This window comes from Capra hircus, chromosome 28 (assembly GCF_001704415.2).
Source record: "Capra hircus breed San Clemente chromosome 28, ASM170441v1, whole genome shotgun sequence".
Classification (NCBI taxonomy): Eukaryota; Metazoa; Chordata; class Mammalia; order Artiodactyla; family Bovidae; genus Capra; species Capra hircus.
In genome coordinates this window covers 37,241,360-37,267,321 of record NC_030835.1, presented here as the reverse complement: position 1 = coordinate 37,267,321, position 25,962 = coordinate 37,241,360, and the positions used below count along the sequence as shown (strand labels likewise).

The window sequence follows — 25,962 nt, the reverse complement described above, 5'->3', positions numbered from 1 at the left end:
CCTTTCATTAATCAACAAAAGCAGTTTTTACAGCTTCATAAGGGGCATCTCTATGTGTTGAAATTGTTTAATTTTGACATTCAGCTTGAAGGCTACCCCCCTGAAGTGTTATTCAGTTTCTCTTTGGTTGGAATAAAGGACTTTTAAAAGCAATAACTATACTATGGACATGATACGCTTTACTCATGTACCAGACTCCGCGACGGGGAAACATTTATTTACCCGTCATCTCATTTGATCTTCCGGAGAAGGCAATGGCACCACACTCCAGTACTCTTGTCTGGAAAATCCCATGGCCGGAGGAGCCGGGCGGGCTGCCGTCTATGGGGTCACACAGAGTCGGACACGACTGAAGCGACTTAGCAGCAGCAACATTTGCTCTTCACAACTCTTGAGATATGAGAAAACTGTTAGAAATTAACATGTCTATGGAATTTCCTTTTTCTATTACTGCGTTTACTTTTTTTTTCTTTTTTGCGTTTACTTTCATTCTGCCTTACGATTCAGCACGTTAAAAATTTTTCCCCTAGCGTTTGAGGTATCAACACTAGTTTCTTTTCTATGACCACCACAGGCTTCCTATGTGGTAAATTCTCCACGAATATGGAACTGAATCTCATACGGGACTTGTAACTCGCTTCCGTGATAACTAGTAAACTGGCAAGAGCGTGTTCCTTCTTTCCGTCATCCCAAGTTTCGGGGGTATCGCGGGGTCAGCCCAGGGGCCAAGTGTTTGGCTGGGTTTGGGCGAGCTGACCACACCTCCCGCTACCCAGACTCTTGAGTTGATACTCATCGCTGAGATACAGCTGCCGCGGGGGCGGGACTTCCTGTCTTCCTAAAGGAGCACTTCCGACCAGAGCCGGAAGCTGCCTTGGAGCGAAGCGCGTGCCCAGGGCTGTCGCTCAGACCACCCTGGCTGGCTGCAGGCAGGTGAGCTTGGGGTGAGTCTGGGTAGCGGAGGAACCATGCATTGCTAGCTGGCTCGTGACCAGTGCAACCCTGCAGGGCTCTCGGTCTTTTTGCCCTTTCTTAGAAACTTCCCAGATTGCCGGGCGTGGTCTGCTTCCTGAGGCTTTGACCTAATCCATCTGCACTTAGTCTTTGACCGAATCCCCCTGCATTCGCGGGGCCGGGCGGGGTCTCGGGCCTGGGCCAGCTGCGGGCGAGCGGGGCACACTGCATTGCATTCCACCGAAAAGCCTGTTGACTTGTCACTTGGACATAGGTGAAAATGGTACAGGCGACCCACGACTTGGTGTCAGGTTAGAGAACCAACTCTGACTTTTTAAATGCTTTAACATTTATGATGTAGGAAAAATAATGTTAAGTGGGTGGAGAACGTATTTACAAGTTTTACCTACTGTTCACTACTGACGAGAGGACTGTTCTAGGTTGTGGGTGGATCCAAATGAGGGTGTGGTATCCCTGTCCCTAAAGAAACTACAGTCCCGTTGTGAAAACCGGACTCAAATGCCAAATTTACAGAAAGAGTTGACAGATTAAGAGTACAGACTTCTCTTTTGGCTCGCATTAATATAGCCATGAGGACTGTTGTTTGTTATTTGTCTCAGCTTTTTTCATCTTTTTTAGTTTTAACCTTTTTGTGTACTTTTATAATAAAATAGCATATTGCTGGGGTTTTTTTTTGTTTGTTTGTTTTAATCTAAGTGGACAGCCTGTGCCTTTTGACTGGCAGCCTTACTGTACTTATATTCAAAGTCATTTCTGAGGTATTTGTTCAAGCCACAACCTTTTGAGTCATCCTTGACTCATCTCTTTCTCGCACACATTTAATCTGTCAGCAGCAAATCCAAGAGCTCAGCCTTCACAATCTATCCAGAGGCCCAAGCCCTTCTCACCACCTCCCCTTATTGAAATTGCAGCTATCTTTCACCTGGATTCCCTCAGTAGGCACCTAACCAGTCTGCTTTTTCTTACTTCAGCCTTTCCATCACATCTAGAGTGATTCTTTAAAAAAAAAAAAAAAATTCAGATTATCTCCTTCTCACAAAACTCTCCATGGACTTCCCATTTCACTCAGATTGAAAGCCAGATTCTTTAGAATGACCCTCAAGGTGCTTTCTGATCCCGCCCTTGCTATATCTCTGGTCTAATCTCCAGCTCCTCTCCCCCTTTTCTCTGGTGCCTCAGGCACATCCTAACCTCAAGATATTCACACTTACAGTTCTTTTGAATGTCCACACAGCTTAATCCCTTACCTCCGTCATATATTTTTTTAACTTTACCTTTTCAGTGAGGACTTCCCTGGCGTAGCCTTCCCTTTCATTTCTATTGTACTCATCCTGCTTCTGCATGTCACCCTATGGCCTGCTGTGGGATTGGTTCATTTATTTCTCTGGCTCAGCAGTGTTTACTCCACAACCATAGAATCTTATTTGTGAGAGCTGGTATTTTTCTGTATTTTGTTTTCAGGTAGTGCCTAAAACAATACCTGGCTTTTAGTGGGCTGTTTATAATATAATTGTTGAAAAACCTTTTTTTGCCATTTTATAATTTGTACTTTCTGCTCTTTTTCTTTCTCTTGCCTTTCCTTTGTTTGAATTGAGGTTTTGTTTTGTCTTTTTCCTTCTACTTGTTTGAAGATATGTTATTCTATATACTTTATTTCTGTTTTTATAGTGGTTAATTTTAATTTTATTGTGGTTTAAAATTAATGTAGTTAATTTTAATTTTACTGTGCGTAATTGAAACTAATCAGAAAGCTTTGCAAAACCATATTGTTTTTACCTGTAAGTTACTAGTTTTTTATCAGTCTTCCTGGATCGTCTCAGTATTTATTTTTGTAAGATGTAAAAAATGTTCAATAAAACTAGTAGTTGTTACTATTTTCTGGTGGTCTTCATTTTTTTCCTTTTTGGTTTATTACAAATTAAATTTGTCATATACATTAATAAAATATTTACTGTATACTTAGCACTCAAAGTTTTGTTTTTAAATATACAATACTTTTCCTCCCTTACCTTTTTGCTCTGAAATGTGCAAAAGAGTCCACTAGAAAATATGGTAGATAATATTATGAAACGAATATTGCCTAGAAAGTAGGTAGAGACTTCCAGAAAGGGAATTTTAACAGTTTGCTGGTTATTAGGAGCAGATGGAATGAATTTGTGAAAGAGTTATATGGAAAGGTTTGGTGGTATTTGAAAGTATGTGGAGAAAAGGCACAACCTGTTTCATTCATTTTATTGGTTCTGTTTCCTATAGTTGTATAGCTGTGTCTTTAAAATTGTAGGTTTGGTGTGGATTTGTCATTGATGTTTGAGAGAGAAAACGTGTCTACAGCCTCTTCAGAAAACCTAAAGCTTTTTGGAGGCACTACTTAAAATGATGTGAGACAGTTCAGTGTGTGAGGGCCAAGGAATACTGTGGGGATGTAGAACTTTGACACAGTCTTTGACATCAGGTATGATGTGCATGGAGGACAGCAGGACATTATGCTAAGTGCAGTAAGCTGGTTGCCAAAAGATAACTGTGTGCTTTGACTTCTCTGACATATTTAGAGGAGGCAAGTTAATAGAAATGGAAGGTGGGAGCTGGGGAGAGGAGGCTATGGGAGTTGTTTAATGGATATAGATTTTCAGTTTTGCAAGACAAAAAAAATTTTGGTGATTGGTTGCACAGCGGTGTGTGAATGTATGTAATGCCACTGAACTGTGCACTTAGAAATGGTTAAGGTAATAAATTTTATGGTGTGTGTATTTTATAACAATTAAATTTCTTTATAAAAAGGACCACAGGTGGCTTTCTTTAAAATTGAGCTATTAAAATTCAGAAGTTATTACATTTTAGGTGGTCCTTTTTGCCCACACTATTCAAAGGTGTTGTATTCCCACTTTCTGTGGTTTCCCAACCTGAATCTCCAGTCAGTGAAACCCTGTTAGGTTTCACGACCTGGAAAGCTTGTTCTCTTAATTTCTGCTGCGTATTTCCATCAGCTTAATCAGAATGGTTTCCACATGGAGTCTGCGTCACTCTTAACCCTCCTGCTTCTTCACAGCTCCTGAATTTGATCCTTACATTACTAATTCTAGGTCTTAATTGTTTGCTGTTAGTTATCTCTCCTAGTTAAACTCTTAAGTTCCTTACAAGAGACTGTCTTTTACTTGCTTATAATCCTGGTGACAGAAAGGTTAATGAGTGTCAGAATCCATAGCTTGTAAGTGCCTGAGCCAGGATTGCTACCTGGAGCTCCTGAATCTCAGTGAAGCATGTGTGTTTTCTGTTGATGTTGTTTTCTACTTGATAAGTGTCAGTGTGTGAATGGATCTTCAGACCTCATGCTAAATTATTTTAATACAATTTTGAACAAGTAGCAGGAAAGATAAAGCAAAATACGTTTAGAAAGATAACAATACATATGGCAAAGCTTTTTCCTAAAATTAATTCACAGAGTGCCAGTGTTCTCACGTTTTCTGTTGGGCATCAAACATCTTTTTGGATCCCTTGGTGGCTAAACAAAGCAGGAGATGTGGTAACTGAATCAGTACCTATGAGTGGAATAGGCTCACTGGAATTAGACTTCCCCATGTCAACTACTGTTATTCTTTTTTTAAATTAAATTTTTATTTTATACAAGAGTTTAGTTGATTGACAGTGTTGCATTAGTTTCAGGTGTATAGCATCTGATTCAGTCATACATGTGTCCTTTTTCAGATTCTTTCTCTCTCCCCCTTCCTTTCCCCTCTGGTAACCATAAATTTATTTTCAGAGTCTGGAGTTCTGTTTTTGTTTTGTAAATAAGTTCATTTGTATCGTTTTATTTTTAGATTCCACATAGAATATAGGATATAGTATTTCTGTCTGACTTAGTTCACTTAGTATGATGATATAGACTGGTTCCAAATAGGAAAAGGAGTACGTCAAGGCTGTATATTGTCACCCTGCTTATTTAACTTATATGCAAAGTACATCATGAGAAACGCTGGGCTGGAAGAAGCACAAGCTGGTATGAAGATTGCCGGGAGAAATATCAATAACCTCAGATATGCAGATGACACCACCCTTATGGCAGAAAGTGAAGAGGAACTAAAAATCCTCTTGATGACAGTGAAAGAAGAGAGTGAAAAAGTTGGCTTAAAGCTCAACATTCAGAAAATGAAGATCATGGCATCTGGTCCCATCACTTCATGGGAAATAGATGGGGAAACAGTGGAAACAGTGTCAGACTTTATTTTTTGGGGCTCCAAAATCACTGCAGATGGTGACTACAGCGATGAAATTAAAAGACACTTACTCCTTGGAAGGAAAGTTATGACCAACCTAGAAAGCATATTCAAAAGCAGAGACATTACTTTGCCAACAGAGGTCCGTCTAGTCAAGGCTATGGTTTTTCCTGTGGTCATGTATGGATGTGAGAGTTGGACTGTGAAGAAGGCTGAGTGCCGAAGAATTGATGCTTTTGAACTGTGGTGTTGGAGAAGACTCGAGAGTCCCTTGGACTGCAAGGAGATCAGCCCTGGGATTTCTTTGGAAGGACTGATGCTAAAGCTGAAACTCCAGTACTTTGGCCACCTGATGCGAAGAGTTGACTCATTGGAAAAGACTGTGATGCTGGGAGGGATTGGGGGCAGGAGGAGAAGGGGACGACAGAGGATGAGATGGCTGGATGGCATCACTGACTTGATAGACGTGAGTCCGAGTGAACTCCAGGAGTTGGTGATGGACAGGGATGCCTGGCATGCTGCGATTCATGGGGTTGCAAAGAGTCGGACACGACTGAGCGACTGAACTGAACTGAACTGGTGATGATATATGGGTTCATCCATGTTGCTGTAAGTGGCGGTGTCTCATCCTTTTTTATGGCTGAATAATATCCCATTGCCTATATGTACCACATCTTATGTATCCATTCCTCTGTCAATGGTCATTTAGGTTGCTTCCGTGTCTCGACTGTAGTGGTTGGATGGCATCACCGGCTTAATGGCCATGAGTTTGAGCAAGCTCTGGGAGTTGGTGATGAACAGGGAAGCCTGGCATGCTGCAGTCCATGGGGTCACAAACAGTTGGACACGACTGAGCAACTGAACTGAAATAGTGCTGCTATGAACATTGTGTGCATAGATCTTTTCAAATTATAGTTTTTTCCATATACATGGGCTTCCCAGGACGCTCAGTGGTGAAAAATCTGCCGCCAGTGCAGGAGACACAGGAGACACAGGTTCAATGCCTGGATCAGGAAAGCCCCCTGGAGGAGGAAATGACAACCCATTCCAGTATTCTTGTTTGGGAAATCCCATGGACAGAGGAGCCTGGTGGGCTATACAGTCCATAGGGTCGCAAAGAGACATGACTGAGGACAGCCAGATACATTCCAGGAGTGGAATTGCTGGATCATACGATAGGCCTATTTTTAGTTTTCTAAAGGAGACTCCATACTGTTCTCTATAATTGTACCAATTTACATTCCCAACAGCAGTGTCGGGAGGTTCCCTTTTCTCCACACCCTCTCTAGCATTTGCTGTTTCTGGACTTTAAGAATATATATATATATTCATTTTTGGCTGTGCTGAGTCTTTCTTGCTGCCTGTGGGCTTTCTCTGGTTGCAGTGTCTGGACCTCACTACGGTGGCTTTTCTTGTTGCAGAGCATGGCCTCTAGGGTGTGTGGGCCTCATTAGTTGCAGCACATGGACTTAGTAGTTGTGGCACATGGGCTTAGTTGCTCTGCTGCATGTGGGTTCTTCCCAGACCAGGGATCAAACCCATGTCACCTGCCTTGACAGGCCCATTCTTAAGCACTGGACCACCTGGGAAGTCCCTGTTGGTAGACTCTCTGATGGCCATGCTGAGAGCTGTGAGGTGATACCTCATAATTTTGATTTGCAGTTCTCTAATAATTAGAGACATTGAGCCTCTTTTCATGTGCTTTTTGGCCATATGTGTATCTTTGGAGAAATGTCTGTTGAGATCTTCTGCCAATTTTTTGATTGGACTTTTTTTTTTTAATACATAAAGCTACATGAACTGTTTGCATATTTTGGAGATTAATCCCTTGTCCGTTGTCTCATTTGCAAATATTTTGTCCCATTTTGTGGGTTGCCTTTTCATACTGTTCATGGGGTTCTCAAGGCAAGAATACTGAAGTGGTGTGCCATTCCCTTCTCCAGTGGACCACATTCTGTTAGACCTCTCCACCATGACCCACCCGTCTTGGGTGGCCCCACACGTCATGGCTTAGTTTCATTGAGTTAGACAAGGCTGTGGTCTGTGTGATCAGATTGGCTAGTTTTCTGTGATTGCTCTTTCAGTCTGTCTGCCCTCTGATGCCCTCTCTCAGAGCCTACCATCTTACTTGGGTTTCTCTTATCTTGGATGTGGGGTGTCCCTTCACGGCTGCTCTAAGAAAGCGAAGCTGCTGCCCCTTACCTGGATGCGGGGTATGTCTTCACGGCCGCTGCTCCTGACCTTGGACATGGAATATCTCCTCTCTGCAGCTCGGCCGCCCAACTGCCGCTAGCCGCTCCTGCACCTCAGGAGGTATTAACTCTTTTGTAAATGTGTGATAGAATTCTTCTGTGAAGCCGTGTGGTCCTGGACTTTTGTTTGTAGAGAGTATGTTGTCTTTTTTAAAATTTTTATTTATTTAGGCTGCACTAGCTCTTGGTTGACACGACTGAGCGACTTCCCTTTCACTTTTCACGTTCATGCATTGGAGAAGGAAATGGCAACCCACTCCAGTGTTCTTGCCTGGAGAATCCCGGGGATGGGAGAGCCTGTTGGGCTGCCGTCTATGGGGTCGCACAGAGCCGGACACGACTGAAGCGACTTAGCAGTAGCAGCATCAGCAGCAGCTCTTGGTTGTGGCACATGGATCTAGTTCACTGACCAGGGATTGAACGTGGGCCCCCTGCAGTAAGAGTGCAGAGTCTTATCCAGGGATAAGGGATAGTCTTATCTTACCAGGGAAGTCTGTTGTCTTTTAATCATTATTTCTATTTCAGTCTTTGTGATAGGTCTGTTTATATTTTCTGTTTCTTCCTGGTTCAGTCTCAGAAGATTATACCTTTCCAAGAATTTGTCCATTTCTTCCATGTTGTTCATTTTATTGGCATATATATATATATTTGGTTTAGTAGTTTCATGGTCCTTTTTATTTCTGTGGTGTTAGTTCTAACTCCTCAGTTTTAATTTCTAAGTTTATTGACTTGAAGCCTCTCCCACTTTTTCCTGATGAATGTGGCTAAGGTTTATCAGGTCTGTTTGTCTTTTCAGTGAAGCAGCATTTAGTGTCATTGATCTTTTCTGTTGTTTTCCTTGTCTGTATTTCATTTATTTCTGCTCTGATATTTATGATTTCTTTCCTTCTACTGACTTTAGAATTTGTTCTTCTTTATCTAGTTGCTTTAGATGTACGTTTAGGTTGTTTATTTGGGATTTTTCTTTTTTCCTGAAGTACGATTGTATTGCCATAAACTTCCCTCCTAGAACTGCTTTTACTGTGTCTCATAGGTTTTGGATCATATTTTTGTTTTCATTTGTCTCTGGGTATCTTTTTACTTCCTCTTTGATTTCTTCAGTGATCCATTGGTCATTTAGTAGCATATTGTTTAGCCTCCATGTTTCTTTACAGTTTTTTTTTTTCTTCTTGTAGTTGATTTCTAATCTCATAGCGTTGTGGTTAGAAAATATGCCTGATATGATTTCAGTTTTCTTAAATTTATCAAGGCTTGCTTTGTGGCTCAGTATGTGGCCAGTCCTGGTGAATGTTCCATGTTCACTTGAAAAGAATGTGTGTTCTGCTGCTTCTGCGTGGAATGCTCTATGTTGTTGTTCAGTCGCTCAGTTGTGTCCGACTCTTTGCAACCCCACGGACTGCAGCACGCCAGGCTTCCCTGTCCTTCACTATCTCCAGGAGTTTGCTCAAACTCATGTCCATTGAGTTGATGATGCAACCAACCATCTCATCCTGTTGCCCCCTTCTCCTATGTGTCTTCTCCTCCTAATGTGTCGTTTAAGGCTTGTGTTTCCTTATTGATTTTGCTGTCTGAATGGTCTGTCGGTTGATGTAAGTGGGGTATTAAAGTCCCCACTGTTACTGTGTTATTGTCAATTTCTCCATTTATGTCTCTTAACATTCGTCATAATCCTTGAGGTACTCACATGTTGGATGCATATATATTTAAAATTGTTTTATCTTGTTCTTGGACTAACCCCTTGATCATTATGTAGTGTCCTTCTTTGTCTCTCATAGCAGTCTTTATTTTAAAGTTTATTTTGTCTGATATGAGTATTGCTTATCCAGCTTTCTTTTGGTTTCCATTTGCATAGAAAGCCTTTTTCCACCTCCTCACTTTCAGTCTGTAGATGTGAAGTTTATCTTTTGTAGAGCGCATATATAAGGGTCTTGTTTTTGTATTCATTCAGCCAGTGTGTCTTTTGGGTGGAGCATTTAATCCATTTTTGTTTAAGATAATTAGCAATATGTATTTCTTATTGCCATTTTGTTAAATTGTTTTGGGTTCGTTTCTGTAGGTCTGTTTTCTTTCCTTCCTCTTTTGTTCTCCTGTGATTTGGTGACTGACTTTAGTGTTGTGTTTGGATTTCTTTTTCTTTTTGTGCATATTTATTGTAAGTTTTCAGATTGTGGTTACTGTGAGGTGTTTTGTTTTATTTTTTGGCCGTGCCATTTGGCTGTGGGATCTTAGTTGCCTGACCAAGGATCAAACCTGGACCCACTGCAGTGAAAACAGGGTGGTAACCACTGTACCGCTAGAGAATTCCCACCGTGAGGTTTTGATATAGCAGTGTACTATACTAGCTTGTTTTAAGTTGCTGGTCACTTCATTTCAAATGTGTTCCCAATATTCTGCATTTGAAGTCTTCTCTTCTTATGATTGCTGGTCTTGATACCATATTTATGTGTGAATGTTTTCCTACCTTTACTGTATGTTTGCCTTTACCAGTGAACTTCCGCATTTATGATGTTTTTGTTTCTGATTGTAGCATTTTCTTTTCCATATGGAAAAGTTCTTTAGCATTTGTTGTAAAACTGGTTTTGTGGTACTGAATTCACTTAGCTTTTTTTTTCTTTTTGCTTGTCTCTGAAGTTTTTGATTTCTCTGGCAAAGCTTAACAAGAACCTTGCTGGGCAAAAGTATTCTTGATTGTAGGTTTTTCCTTTTCATTACTTTAAATATATTGTGCCAGTCCCTTCTGGCCTGCAGAGTTTCTGCTGAAAAATCAGCTGTTACGCTGTGGGGATTCCCTTGTATGTTTTTGTTGCTTTTAATATTTTCTTTTTGTCAGTTTGATTAACATGTGTCTCAGTGCATTCCTCCTTGGGTTAATCCTATATGGGACTCTTTGCACTTCCTGGACTTGAGTGTTTCTTTTTCCATGTTAGGAAAGTTTTCGCTATTCTCTCTTCAGATATTTTCCCAGGCCTTTTCTCTCTCCTCCTCCTAGGACTCCTATGCTGCAGATGTTGGTGCATTTGTTGCTGTCCCAGAAGTCTCCCTGGAGAAGGCAATGGCACCTCACTCCAGTACTCTTGCCAGGAAAATCCCATGGACGGGGGAGCCTGGTGGGCTGCCGTCTCGGGTCGCACAGAGTCGGACACGACTGAAGTGACTTAGCAGCAGCAGCAGAGGTCTCCTAGACGGTCCTCATTTTTTTTTCATTCTTTATTCTGTTCCGCAGCAGTGATTTCCATCAGTGTCTGTCTTCCAGCTCACGTACTGGTTCTTCTGTCTCATTTATTCTATTTACTCCTTTTCCTGTCCTTTTCATTGCAGTTATTGTATTGTTCATCGCAGTTTGTTCTTTACGGCTTCTAGCTCTTTATTAAACGTTTGTTGTGTCCTCTTAGTCTGTGCCCCTAGTCTTTTCCTGGGATCTTGGACCACCTGTACTATCATCACTTTGAATTCTTTTTCAGGTAGATTGCCTGTCTCCACTTTGCTTAGTTGTTCTTCTCGGGTTTTACCTTGTTGCTTCCTCTAGAATATATTTCTCTGATGATGTCTCATTTTGTCTTAACTTTCTGTGTGGCCTCTGCCCCTCAGGCTGCAGGATTGTAATTTTCCTTGGCTCTGATGTCTGCCTCCTGATGAGTGCAGTTTATATTGGGGCTTGTGCAGTCTTCCTGGCAGGAGGGACTGCTTCTTGCCCACAGGTGGATGGAGCTGGGTCTTGTCCCTCTGGTGGGTAGGGCCATCTCAGTGGGTGTGTTTATAGGTGACTGTTGTCTTTGGATGACTTGGCAACCTGTCTGCTAATGGGTGGGACTGTGTCCCACCTTTTTGGTTGGTTGTCCTGAGGTATCCCAGCAGTGGAGCCTGGGTCTTGCTGCCAAATGGTGATCTCTGGGAGAGTTCACACTGGTGAGTATTCGTTGGGGCATCTGCAATCAGTGTTTTTGCCCCCAAGGTGAGTTACTGCCAACCCTTGCTCCCCAGGAGACCTTCTGAGACCCGCAGGTAGGTCTGGCCAAGGCTTTTTTGGAGTCGGTGCTTTGCTCTGGGTCCCAGTACACGTGAAAACTTGTGTGTGCGCTCCAAGAGTGGAACCCGTGTTTCTCCCAGTGCTATGGAGCTCCTGCACTGACACCTCTCTGGCATTCAAAGGTAGATGCTATGGGGACTCCTTTTGATGCCAGACTCCCCAGGGTGGGGAGCTTGATGTGGGGCTCAGAACTCTCACTCCTATGAGAGAACCTCTGGGATGTAATTACTTTCCAGCTTGTGAGTTGCCCACCCAGGAGGAAGGGATTTTGCCTGAATTGCAAAAGTGCCCCTCCTACCATCTCATTGTCTTTGGGTATAGAATATCATTTTGGTAGGTTCAATTCTTTTTTGTCAATGGTTGTTCAGCCGTTAGTTGTGATTTTGGTGTTTTCATGAAAGGAGTTGAGCTCAAGTACTTCTACTCTGCCATTTTGTCTCCAGCCTCAGCTTCTGTTATTTTGAATATATATTTCTTTTGATTTGTGGAATATTTTTCTCTATCTATTCAGCCAACGGGCGGAGAAGGCAATGGCACCCCACTCTAGTAATCTTGCCTGGAAAATCCCATGGGCAGAGGAGCCTGGTAGGCTGCAGTCCATGGGGTCGCTAAGAGTCGGACACGACTGAGTGACTTCACTTTCACTTTTCCCTTTCATGCATTGGAGAAGGAAATGGCAACCCACTCCAGTGTTCTTCCCTGGAGAATCCCAGGGACAGAGTCGGACACGACTGAAGTGACTTAGCAGTAGCAGCATGGAGAAGGAAATGGCAACCCATTCTAATATTCTTGCCTGGGAAATCCCATGGACAGAGGAGCCTGGTGGGCTACAATCTATAGGATCACAAAGAATTGGACATGACTGAATAGAATCTGATTTATGATCTTAATTGACTAATACATTTACTATGTGTTGAACCTTTCTACACATAGTAACTCATTTAATTCTTAAAACAGACCTGTGCTCCTAATATTACTGTATTTTGCAGTTGGGGAAACTGAGGTTAAGTTGTCCAGTTCTCCCATAGCTAACATGTAATATTTTTATCCAGCCAACTGGCTGCATATAATATCCATATAACATTCAGTTCAGTTCAGTTGCTCAGTCGTGTCCGACTCTTTGCGACCCCATGAATTGCAGCACGCCAGGCCTCCCTGTCCATCACCATCTCCCGGAGTTCACTCAGACTCATGTCCATCGAGTCAGTGATGCCATCCAGCCATCTCATTTTCTGTTGTCCCCTTCTCCTCCTGCCCCCAATCCCTCCCAGCATCAGAGTCTTTTCCAATGAGTCAACTCTTCGCATGAGGTGGCCAAAGTACTGGAGTTTCAGCTTTAGCATCATTCCTTCCAAAGAAATCCCAGGGTTGATCTCCTTCAGAATGGATTGGTTGGACCTCCTTGCAGTCCAGGGGACTCTCAAGAGTCTTCTCCAGCACAGTTCAAAAGCATCAATTCTTCGGCTCTCAGCCTTCTTCACAGTCCAACTCTCACATCCATACATGACCACAGGAAAAACCATAGCCTTGACGGACCATATAACATTAAATAGGAACAAATATAACCTAAATTCTTACTTATTTTTCAGTTGCAGGACAAAGAATCCCAGCTCAAACTTATGTGAACAAAACAAATAATTTCATGGTTCATTGAACTGGACTAATGAAAGGTTTTAAGCATAGCTGGGTCAACTCTGCTTTTCTGTTTGGCCTTGTTCCCAGACAAGTTTTTCCCACATAGTGGCAAAGGTGTCCCTCAGTTGTCCAGGTTTAAGTGGTCCTTTTGTTTTAAGGTTTTGAGAAAGAAAGAAATGAATCCTCTCTTCAAGGGCCCAATTTTGACTAAGAACAAGCAGACTGCCACTTCTCTCCAAACAAGTTTTATTTGGGATCAACAGGGAATTGCAACTCTGGGCCGGCCATGTGCAAGTCCCTGCACTGCATGGAAAGGAGAAAGCTTTCATAAAGGGAAGCTGGGAGGGCTAAATAAACAGGGTCAGCGGTTTTCCATTGGCTGAGGCCTTTCAGGAAAAGGAGTCTTTCATCTTGTTGGGCTGTGCTAAGATTGCAGGGCGTGAGAACTCCTCCTTTCTGATCTGTTAGTTAATTGAAGTTTCTGTTTAGTTTTTTGCAATGTCATTTCCTGGAAGATTGGCTCTGCCTGGTCAAGGATCTTCACACATGGAGCAGCTGCTGTGTGCAAAGAAATGGGGGTAAAGAGTCATCAGACTGGCCATCCTGGGCCATGTGTCTACTCCTGTAGCGGGGGAAATGGTAGCCCACTAGACAAAATACGCTTCCCAAAAAGGGAAAATGTTTGGGCTAAAGGAGGCAGAAAATAGGAAAAACCATTTTGGCAACATAGCAGTGACTCTTGTTCTTTCATTAGGTGCCATTCCCAAGTTAAGATTCTTCCAGTTGTAAAAGATAGCAGTTATTTTTACCTAAATTGCTAAAATTTTGAATGACTATTGTGCAGTTAAAATAAGGAAAGTGAAAGTACTTTGTACAGTGCTGTAATTTTTTTTTTGTATTTTTTTGTGTAATTTATTTTCAATCATATGGTTTGTTGTTCCTCTCATATCCTTCAGTTTTCTTAATTGATTATTTAGGTAAAGACCTCTTCACAGTCTGATGAAGCCTGTGAACTCCTTAGAATATTTTTAAATACAGAAGAAAGAGGATTTCAGGATTGACCTGTGGTCCAATGGTGAAGAATCCGCCTGTCAGTACAGGGGATGTGGGTTTGATCCCTAGTCAGGGAAGATTCCACATGCCATGGGGAAGCTAAACCCAAGCGTCACAACTACTGAAGCCCTTAAATTCTAGAGCTTGTGGGCTCTGTGACAAGAGAAGGCACTAGAGTGATAAGCTGAAGCACTGCAACTAGAGAACACCTCCCTCTCACCACTGCTAGAGAAAGCCTGCACACAGCTGGGAAGACCCAGCACAGCCAAAAAAGCTTTTTAAAAGAGCTGAAAAAAAAAAAAAACCCTAGAATTTCATATGAAATCATTTTTGTGAAATAAAGTTATCAAAATCCTTTAAAAATTGCAGTATAATAGTATGTGTGTTTCTTTTTTTGTTTTGTTCTTGGCCGCTCTATGCCGCATGTAGGATCTCAGTTCCCCAATCAGGGGTTGAACTGGCGCCGCCTGCAGGGGAAGTGCAGAATTTTAACCACTGGACTGACAGCGAAGTCCCTTCACTGTGTGTGTGTTTTACTATAAAATAGTAAGTAACACTCCGGTGGCAGGTGTAATAAATATTACAATTTCGAAGTGGTGATGAATGTAACATTTATTTTGAGATAGCATACACTTTATTTAGGAAGAGAGATTGTGGCAAAAGCTCAGTAACTGAACTTGTGGCCTCAAGGGTCCTTTCTAGGAAGATATATGCAGTACTGTGAATGTCACTAAAACTTGCTGGGATAGGCTTATTATTTGAATATATCTTTGTTAAAAACAATCCAATATAAGATTTGTGCAATTGATATTGTATATGAGGAAGATGCGTATACTTGTTTGCAGCCAAGAGTATTGGCATTAGCCTGTTAAGCATAAATGACAAAAGGAGAGAGAGAAAGAAGAGATCTATAGATCATGTGGTAAGAAGGAGAGTAAGGTTGTTGCTCTCTAGATTGTAAAAGTAGCACAAAAATAAGATAGAGGTATGATGGACTATTTCAGTGATCTTAAATTCTGCCAGAGATCCTTTCCTTCCTAGGGACAAGACTTTTTTTTTTTTCTTTTGATCATTTAAGTTCTTGGAAAAAAACAAAATGAAAGAAAAGATTTCTTTGGTTTGAAATCTCATGGACAAGGAGGAAGAAACAAGTGAAGTAGGAGACGCTGAATGTTGTGGGAAATGAAACTACTATATTTGAGTCTCTCTAGACAAAATGTTGAGTATAATCGACCTGTGTCCTTGGGTATCAGGAAAGTACATTTGAAAAATAGAGAATTATCATACTTTTAGGATTCAGTGTCCCAGTCAAAGCTGAATGAAAGTTCTGTAAAATCTAAAATTTGGGGGTTAAATTTTAAATTATTTTTTAAAATCTAGTAAAATACCGACAATATAAAATTTACCATCTTAACCTTTTTTAAATGTATAGTAGTGTTCGGTACGTTTATATTATTGGTCAGCTCTCAGTACCATCTGTCTTCAGAACACTGTTCATTTTGCCAAATTGAAACTGTCACCATTGAACAACTCATTGCCCTCTCACCACAGCATGTGGTAGCCAAGATTCTGCTTTCTGTCTGAAGGTGACTACCCTAGGTGCCTCTCTTAAGTGGAATCATACGGTATTTTTCCTTTTGTGACTGGCTTATTTTGCTTAGTGTTGTTTTTCTGAGATTGACTCCTGTATCAGGTGGTAGAATTTCCTTCACTTTAAGGCTGCATAATCCAGTGTGTATATAATGTATTTGTTTTATCCATTCCTCCATCAGTGGACATTTGAGTTATTCCCACCTCTTGGCTGTTGTGAATAAGACTCCTGTGAACATCTGGGTGTGCAGATGTCTGCTTCTGTCTCTACATTCAGTTTTTTTCAAATTATTTTATTTGAGGAATTGTGTAGCATCTCATCATTAAGACCATGCAGAAAAAAGTTTAGATTTTAAAAGTCAACTAAGAAAAAAATCAATAAACCCATAGGAAATTGACAAAGGATTCTGAACATGTAGTTCACAGAAAAGGAGATCAAAATTAATAGATGCTTAGTTCTCCTCATAAAAAGAAATGTAATAAAATACATATTTCATTTATTGGACTGACAGGTAACTAAAAGGGTGTTAATATTCTGTGAAGGGCAAGGTTGTGCTGATATGGGGACTTATATACAGCTAATGGAATTATAAATAGGGTCGGCCACTAGAAAGGGGCATTTGTCATTACTTATCAGAATAAAAAATGCACATACCTGTTGACTTAGCAGTACCCATTTTGAGAATGTTTCCTACAGATATTTTTGCACAGCTGTAAAAGATAAATATACAGGATTAATCCTTGATGTATTGTTTGCAGTAGCAAAAACTTGGGAGTAACCTAAATGTCCATAACCTTGAAGACTGGTTATATAAATTGTTATATCTATACAAATCCTATGCAGCTATAAAAAATTTAAATGCTCCTGACATGGCTCTGGATAAGTCTTTAGGATGTATTATTGAATGAAAATACAAGGAATAGAATCACACATATAGTATGCCATCATCTGTGTAAAGAAAGAAAAGAATGTTTCTTTATATGTGCATAAAATATGTATGGAAGTGTCTATAAGATACGAATAAAGCTGTTGTCAGTGGGAAGGGAGAATGACTAGCTATTCAAAATTTAGGTGAAAAAGATACGCATAGGAAAAAGCAAAGGGGATTACTAAAATAGAGGAAGAGATAGTTCTAAACCAGTGACTGAGACCCTCTAACACACCTCTTAAGAAAAATAGCAGAACCTCAAAATCAACATGTGAGAAAACTTAAAAGCTTTTAGGATTGATTTAGACTAAAAAATAATATAAGAAAACCAACTCCTTGGGTACAGTAACACATTTCTTTCTTTTTTGTTGCTTTTAGTAATATTTTTTTTAAAACTAAATCTTAAACTTTATTTTTTGGCTGCGCCACTTAGCCTGAAGGCTTACTTTCCCAACCAGGGGTTTAACCTGGGCCCCCAGCAGTTGAAGGTCAGAGGCCTACCCACTGGTGCCAGGGGTCCAAATCCTAAACATTTTTAGATATATATAAGAAAAGAAAAATGCAATAGTCTTCCTTATCTGTGGAGGTTATGTTCCGAAACCCCCAGTGGATTCCTGAAGCTGCAGATAGTACCTCTAATTATAGTGTTTCCCCCTCAAGTTTGTTTATGAATTAGACACGGTAAGAGATTAAAAATAATGATAACATAGAACAATTGTAGTCATATAAAAGTAATAAAAGTTGTGTGGGTGTGGTTTCTCAGTCTCAAGATATCTTATTACTGTAAAAGTTTAATGCCTTTTTCATTTAAGCACTTATCATGCATGTGGTCAGATTGTCAACATCCGCTGGATCATAGAAAAAGCAAGAGAATTTTAGAAAGACAGCTACTTCTGCTTCATTGACTACACTAAAGCCCTTGACTGTGTGGATCACAACAAACTCTGGAAAATTCTTAGAAGAAATTGGAATACCAGACCTTACCTGCCTCCTGAGAAACCTGAATGAAGGTCAAGAAGTGTTAGAACCAGACCTGGAACAATAGACTGGCTCCAATTTGGGAAAGGACTATGTCAAGTCTGAATATTGTCACCCTGCTTATTTAACTTCTATGCAGAGTACATCATGAGAAACGCTGGACTGGACAAACACAAGCTGGAATCAAGATTGCCGGGAGAAATATCAATAACCTCAGATGTGCAGATGACACCACCCTTATGGCAGAAAGTGAAGAAAAACTAAAGAGCCTCTTGATGAAAGTGAAAGAAGAGAATGGAAAAGTTGGCTTAAAGCTCAACATTCAGAAAACAAAGATCATGGCATCTGGTCCCGTCACTTCATGGCAAATAGATGGGGAAACAATGAAAACAGTGACAGACTTTATTTTTGGGGGGCTCCAAAATCACTGCAGATGGTGACTGCAACCATGAAATTAAAAGACATTTGCTCCTTGGAAGAAAAGCTATGACCAACCTAGACAGCATATTAAAAAGCAGAGACATTACATTACCAACAAAAGTCCATCTGGTCAAAGCTATGATTTTTCCAGTAGTCACATATGGATGTGAGAGTTGGACTATAAAGAAAGCTGAGTGCCAAAGAATTGATGCTTTTGAACTATGGTGTTGGAGAAGACCTTGAGAGTCCCTCGGACTGCAAGGAGATCCAACCAGTCCATCGTAAAGGAGATCAGTCCTGAATATTCATTGGAAGGACTGATGTTGAAGCTGAAACTCCAATACTTTGGCCACCTGATGCGAAGAACTGACTCATTGGAAAAGACCCTGATGCTGGGAAAGATTGAAGGCGGGAGGAGAAGGGGACGACAGAGGATGAGATAGTTGGATGGCATCACTGACGCAATGGATATGAATTTGAGTAGGCTCCAGGTGTTGATGATGGACAGGGAGGCCTGGTGTGCTGCAGTCCATGAGGTTGCAAAGAGTCGGATACGACTGAGCGACTGAATTGAACTGAAGCCTTCTTCCACCCCATTCCTCCTCTGTTTGATTGACAGGATTATGTCTCCTGACTGACAGTGTATTTTGATTTCAGTGAAACATTTCAGAAAGTTCATGACATTCTTCAATGTGAGGTGGATAATAGAAAGGCTTGTAACTGACAAGTGTTACCCATGGGTTTCTGTCTTTGGTTAGAGTCTTATATTCTTTTTTGTCTTCGTTTTTACAAAACTACACAGGAGAGATAGTAAATATGTTGGATTATTTAATGTTTAGTATATATGAATGTAAAGTTCTACATTTATAATAATGATATAATGTATTAAATTCCTGCCTCAAAGATTAGTTATACAAATACAGCATAGAGAAGGCCTGATTTGAAAGCTCTTGGTGAGAATTCCTAAGAAATAAACAAGTAGATTTTCTCTTGGTGTCAGTGGTAGTGCTTCTTTTTTGATGAATAAATTGGTCATGGCTTTCTAGAATCTTAAGTGTATTTATTTACTTGGAGTAATCGTCTCAATTTTTCCTATGAAAATATTTAAGAGGATACTAATAGTTTTAAAATAAAAGATATTTTTAGCTGTTTTCTTTGGATTAGTAAATAATAAAACCATAACAATAGAGAAGCGATTAAATTGTGCTATCTACATGTCAAGAGTAAATTAGTTACTATGATTCTGTGGCTGTATAGAAAAATGTTGGCAGAATGTTAAAAGAAATAGAACAGAAATTATGTGTCTGTTTCTATTGTAATGAAATTCTATTTTACATGTTAATGAGACCTAAAGGACTTTTAAAACTATGGAAAAGTGTTTTTTAGAGCAATGTAATAATATATGCATGCTCAGTCACTCATTTGTGGTCGACTCTTTGCAACCCTGTGGAGTATGTCCTCCAGGCTCCTAGGAGTCCATGGGATTTTTCCAGCCAAGAATACTGGAGTGGGTTGCCATTTCCTATTACAGGGAAGGTAATAATTAAATAGTGAAATTTAAACATTTTAATTTTATGATCAGAAAGTGATATAGTTTATTTCCTTGCAGTCTTAATAGCAGGCAGCAGTCTTTCCCATGAAAAGGAGAAAAAGTGAAATATAATATTAGGCTATATTATTAGAGGTGTGATGTTCAGACCATTGAACCCACACAAGTCATCACACTTGGAATATGGTTTTCAGTTTTAGGTGTTTTGCTTTTGTTTTTATTGTAGCGTAGTTGGTTTACAATGTTGTGTTAGTTTTCGGTGTACGGGTGTTGTAATATTAAGAAAAGAATCCGTAAATGAATTATGGAGGAGATCTTGGAATTCACCTGAGGATGGATGTGGGAATGTTTACCCTGTTAACGGGGTTTAGAAGATGAGGACAGGAAGAGGAGAAAGGGGAAGTAATAACATAATGGGGTCTTCAAATATTTGAATGTCAGCTGGAAAAGGGAGTAGTTGTTTCTTTATAGCTGTAGAGGGCAGTACTAAAATCAGTGGGTGGAAATGACAGCAACAGGCTGTGGAGGTCCAGGGTGGACCAGTGACTAACCTCCAGTGGGTCTGACAACAGGATACAGGGACTTATTGGGTGACTGGCCAGAGGGAGAAGAAACCAAGGCATAGGTCACCAAGACAAGGAGCCAGTTTCTAGTTCCTTGCAGAAGGTCACAGTTAAAGAAACAATTACTAGAAGAGTTAAGAGACCAGACAGGAGCATCAAAAATACATAAAGCAGGGAATTCCCTGGTGTGGTCCAGTGGTTAGGACCTCACGCTTTCACTTCTCACGGCCCAGATTCGATCCCTGGTTGGGGAACTAAGATCCCGCAAGATGCAGGATGCTGCCAAAAAAAAAAAAAAAAAAAAAAATCATGATGTAGAACCAGTTATTAACTGACCTTGGATACCATATACCGGATCATCTCGGATCCTATGAACACAACATACAGGTGGGAATGAAAACAACTGCTACTAGAGATCAAGTAGAATTGAGCCGGTGAAGGAACTTTAAACTTTTATCAAGTAATTATATGTATTAAAAGAAAATGAGGATGACTTCCTAATGTCTCCTTTTCTCACTTCTGCCGTTTATGCCACTTGGTTTCCTACTCACCAGGTGACCACAGCCCCTTTCTTCTTATCCAGACATCCTTGCTGTGAGCGTGATCTATAAAGTGGTCTCCTTAGGCCAAGCCCCATCAAGAACTTCAGACTGCTTGTGAGGCTTAGTTGTGAGTGTCTGGGTTTGGATAGCCCGCATGCACTCTAGTTCAAGGAACCAAGATTTGGACTTCTGCTTTAACTTCTTGTAGGAATGGTGGTCTATAGTGACCTTACAGGTTTTTCTCCTTGGGGACTAGGACTTGGCATCAGGGCCCTACCTACTGACTAGACCTCTTAGCTGCCTGACTCCACATGTGTCTGAGCTTGCTAAACCATGGCTTCCCCATACCTGCCCTCATCTTCCTATTGACTTTTCTTCAAATTATCTGAACTGTTTTGATTCTTCCCACCAATTTGAGGCTCTGGGCTGATTTCCCTTTTGCTTTTCAAACCTGCCAGGCAAGTTTAGATCTAGATGTTGGCTCCTTCCTGACTGTCCTGTCCACCCATATTTATCTTTCTTACTTTGTTTTTGTTCTTGCCCTTGGATAATCAAACTGTCAAAATTCAGCCTCCCCTCCCCTGCGCCTTTTTTTGTTTCTTTCAGTACTCACCTTATTGCAGTATTCTGGAATCAAACACAATATCTCAAGAGGTTTGCCTGTATTTTTTTAAATCATTTATTTATTGTTTTTATTAATTTGAACTATAGTTGTTTTACAGTGTTGTGTTAATTTCTGCAGTGCTGCAAAGCGGTTTAGTTATACACACACACACACATATATATATACATGCATTCTTTTTTAAAATATTTTTTTCCATTATGGTTTATCATAGGATATTGAGTATAGCTGTTTGTGCTATACCAGTAGGACCTTGTTGTTTATCCATTGTGTATATAAAAACTTAACATATACTAACCCAAGGATTCCACTCCATCCCTCCCCCTTGGCCACCACCAACTTGTTCTCTGGGTCTGTGATTCTGTTTCATAGATAAGTTCACTTATGTCATATTTTAGATTCCACATACAAGTGATATCATGTGTTTCTCTTCCTCTTTCTGACTTGCGTCACTTAGTATGATCATCTCTTGTTATGAAAATCTCATGGATAATCCTCCATGTTGCTGCAAATGGCATTATTTCCTTCTTTTGGACTGAGTAGTATTCCATTGTATGTATGGGCCACATCTTTATCCATTCATCTGTTATTGGGCATTTAGGTTGCTTCCACGTCTTGGCTATTGTGAACAGCGCTGCTGTGAACACAGGGGTGCATGTAACTTTTTGACACACAGGTTTGTTTGGATGTATGTCCCAAGTGGGATTGCTGGATCATATGATAATCCTCTTTTTCGTTCTCTGAGGAACCTCCATACTGTTTTCCACAGTGACTGCACCAACTTACATTCCCACCAGCAGTGTAGGAGGGTTCCCTTTTCTCCACACCCTCTCCAGCATTTATTATTTATAGACTTTTTAATGATGGTCATTCTAACAGATGTGAGGTGGTATCTCATTGTAATTTTGATTTGCTTTTCTCTAATAATTAGTGATGTTGAGCATCTTTTCATGTGCTTATTGGCCATCTATTTCTTTGGAGAAATGTCTCTTCAGGTGTTCTACGCAGATTTTGATCGGGTGGTTTGTTTTTGTTGTTGTAGTTGATGTTGAGTTTTATGAGCTGTTTGTGTGCTTTGGAAATTAAGCCCTTGTTGGTCGCATCATTTGCAAATATTTTCTCACATTCCAGAGGTTGTCTTTTTGTTTTGTTTATGATTTCCTTTGCTGTGCGAAAGGTTGTAAATTTGATTAGGCTCTATTTGTTTATTTTTGCTTTTATTTCTTGAAGAAGGCAATGGCACCCCACTCCAGTATTCTTGCCTGGAAAATCCCATGGACAGAGGAGCCTGGTGGGCTGCAGTTGATGGGGTCGCTAAGAGTCGGAGACGACTGAGCGACTTCTCCTTCACTTTTCACTTTCATGCATTGGAGAAGGAAATGGCAACCCACTCCAGTGTTCTTGCCTGGAGAATCCCAGGGATGGGGGAGCCTTGTGGGCTGCCGTCTATGGGGTCGCACAGAGTGGGACACGACTGAAGCGACTTAGCAGCAGCTTTTATTTCTAATGCCTTGGGAGACTGAAAGAAAACATTGTTACAGTTTATGTCAGAATGTTTTGTCTATGATCTCTTGTAGGAGTTTTGTGGTGTTGTATCTTATAAGCCATTTTGTGTTTATTTCTGTATATGATGAGAGTGTGTGTTCTAACTTCATTGATTCATATGCGGCTGTCCAACTTTCCCAACACCACTTGCAGAGTCTGGAGGAAAAGCCAGAAAGAATTTCCTCGGATTCTTTGTTAGACGTTTCTTCCCTTTCTCTTTTAAATATTATGTTTCCCCAGAGTTCTGTCAGTAATCTCTTTTCTTTTCACCTAGTACACTTCCGATCTCATCCACTTTTATACTGAGGTGACGACTCCCAAATACGCATTTCTAGTGAAAACGTATCCTTTGAACTAGAGACCTACATCCGTCATGACATTCGATAGACCCTTCAAACAAGTTGTTTTCCCTCCCACACTTGAACCTCCTCTTGTATTACTCATGCTGGTGTCTGGTGCCACCATCTACCCCAGACACAATCTTGTCTTCCTAGTTTTCAATTTTACCATTTCTATCCATTTAATCTCCAGATCCTGTTCCAGCTCTTAACGTTCTCCAAAATCCATACCTTTTTCTCAGCTTTAACTCACTGTACTTATACTCTGAGGCAGGAATCATACATGTAGGGTTTACTGTTTGTCATGTGGGGTCCAGCGTTTTAGCCAGCATGTGGTTAGTGCTTCAATTCAGTTCAGTTCAGTCGCTCAGTCGCGTCCAACTCTTTGCGACCCCATGAATCACAGCATGCCAGGCCTCCTTGTCCATCACCAACTCCCGGAGTTCACTCAGACTCACATCCATCAAGTCAGTGATGCCATCCAGCCATCTCATCCTCTGTCGTCCCCTTCTCCTCCTGCCCCCAATCCCTCCCAGCATCGGAGTCTTTTCCAATGAGTCAACTCTTCGCATGAGTTGGCCAAAGTACTGGAGTTTCAGCTTTAGCATCATTCCTTCCAAAGAAATCCCAGGGCTGAGCTCCTTCAGAATGGACTGGTTGGATCTCCTTGCAGTCCAAGGGACTCTCAAGAGTCTTCTCCAACACCACAGTTCAAAAGCATCAATTCTTAGGCACTCAGCTTCCTTCACAATCCAACTCTCACATCCATACATGACTGCTGGAAAAACCATAGCCTTGACTAGATGGACCTTTGTTGGCAAAGTAATGTCTCTGCTTTTGAATACGTTGTCTAGGTTGGTCATAACTTTTCTTCCAAGGAGTAAGCGTCTTTTAAATTCATGGCTACAGTCACCATCTGCAGTGATTTTGGAGCCCCCCAAAAATAAAGTCTGACACTGTTTCCACTGTTTCCCCATCTATTTCCCATGAAGTGATGGGACCAGATGCCATGATCTTTGTTTCCTGAATTTTGATCTTTAGGCCAACTTTTTCACTCTCCTCTTTCACTTTCATCAAGAGGCTTTTGAGTTCCTCTTCACTTTCTGGCATAAGGGTGGTGTCATCTGCATATCTGTGGTTATTGATATTTCTCCCGGCAATCTTGATGCCAGCTTGTGCTTCCTCCAGCCCAGCGTTTCTCATGATGTACTCTGCATAGAAGTTAAATAAGCAGGGTGACGATATACAGCCTTGATGTACTTAGTATGTGTCAAATGAATGGATGGAGGCCAGTGTCTTGGTTCATTCTTTGCTTGTTTTCAATTACAGCACTATTTCCCTAACTGTCCCCTCTGCTTTTTACTTCCTTTCAGTGTGTTGTCTATATCACCACTGTGTGACATGTCTAAAATATGACTTTTAAAAATTTGTAAATAATTTAATGTATATTTCTAAAAGATACGATATTTTAAAAGGCATAACCACTATGCCATTTTCATAGCTAAAAATTTCACAATTATTCTTTGACTTTTTAAGTTTTATTTTTTGGCCTCACTGTGCAGCATTCGGGATCATTAGTTCCTTGAGCAGAGATTGAAGCTGTGCCCCCTTCAGTGAACCCGTGGAATCCTAACCACTGGTCCAGGGAATTCCCCTTTCTGTTTTTTCCCCCAAATAAATTGATTTTATAATAGCCTTACTGGAGACAATTCTTCTTGAATATCATCAGCTATCTAGTCAGCATTCAAATGTTCAATTTTTCTCATAATTTATTTTGAAAATTATTTACAGTTCTTAAGAGTTCAGGTTCCAAATAATGTTCATGCATTGCAATTAGTTGACATCTCTTACATTTCCTTTAATCTTTTTTTTTCCCCTTCCATCTCTTTCTTTTTTATCTGTTGAAGAAACTGAGTTGTTGAAGTGGGAGTTGGATCTAGGGATCATCCCTCGGGAGATGATGCTTTTCTCCTGGGCTCCCTGTTGTTAGGGTTCCAAATTTGCCATCACACGTGTTCCTTCCTGCCTCTGTGGGTTTGTGTGTTTCTGCTTCCTGGGCAGAGAGTGATGCCTGTGTTGCAAGTTTCCTGTTCCTTTTCTCTGTCACCTTGATCCCCCTCTTTTCCTTCCCTTCCCATCCTCAGTAAAAGTACACAGTCATGTGATGTGAGCTAACTAGAGTTAAGCATAGGTGTTTTTCTTAATGCATTAAATTATGAAAATAGAGAGTAAAGTAAAATCACATTCTGAGAGTCTGGCACATAAACCCTTAGGTTCTTTTCACCAAAATAGGAAGGCTAAATTGGGTAGAAGCGATGACCTAATGAGCTTCTGCATACAGTTAAAAAAAATTTTTTTTTAAGAATTTTACTAATTTCTTGTTAATGTCATGTTCTTTTCCTAGATCTCATATTTTGGATTCTGGCTATGTTACAATGAACAGCACTCTGCCGTCGGACGTCATTGGTCGGAGAGTTGAAGTTAACGGGGAGCACGCAACAGTGCGTTTTTCTGGCATTGTCCCTCCTGTGGCAGGTAATCTATGGCACTGTGTGTGCGTGTTTATTTTAGCTGTTTCTGGTAGGTGTCTCAGTAGAGGTCTATGATACCAATTTGAGGATGCTAACAACCAAGTTACAGATGCTCTGATACAGTTTTACTTCAGGGACAATATCCTGTGGTATCCATGACTTAATTTGATTATACGCTTATCTAACTATTTAATGTTGCTAT

At 40.6% G+C, this 25,962-nt stretch overlaps 1 protein-coding gene across 3 annotated transcripts in view; it reads left to right on the top strand.

Annotated features, from left to right (window-relative positions):
* TBCE (tubulin folding cofactor E) overlaps positions 824 to 25,962 on the top strand; it is an 86,287-nt gene continuing 61,148 nt past the window's right edge. The window contains exons 1-3 of one of the 3 annotated variants that reach the window (XM_018042267.1): positions 845 to 933; positions 14,583 to 14,699; positions 25,634 to 25,764. In XM_018042267.1, the coding sequence (XP_017897756.1) occupies positions 25,665 to 25,764 (100 nt within the window). In that variant the 5' untranslated portion in view covers positions 845 to 933; positions 14,583 to 14,699; positions 25,634 to 25,664. Of the gene's footprint in view, positions 945 to 14,582; positions 14,700 to 25,633; positions 25,765 to 25,962 lie in introns of all 3 variants that reach the window. The other 2 variants (XM_005698988.3, XM_005698990.3) reach the window with 2 other exon arrangements.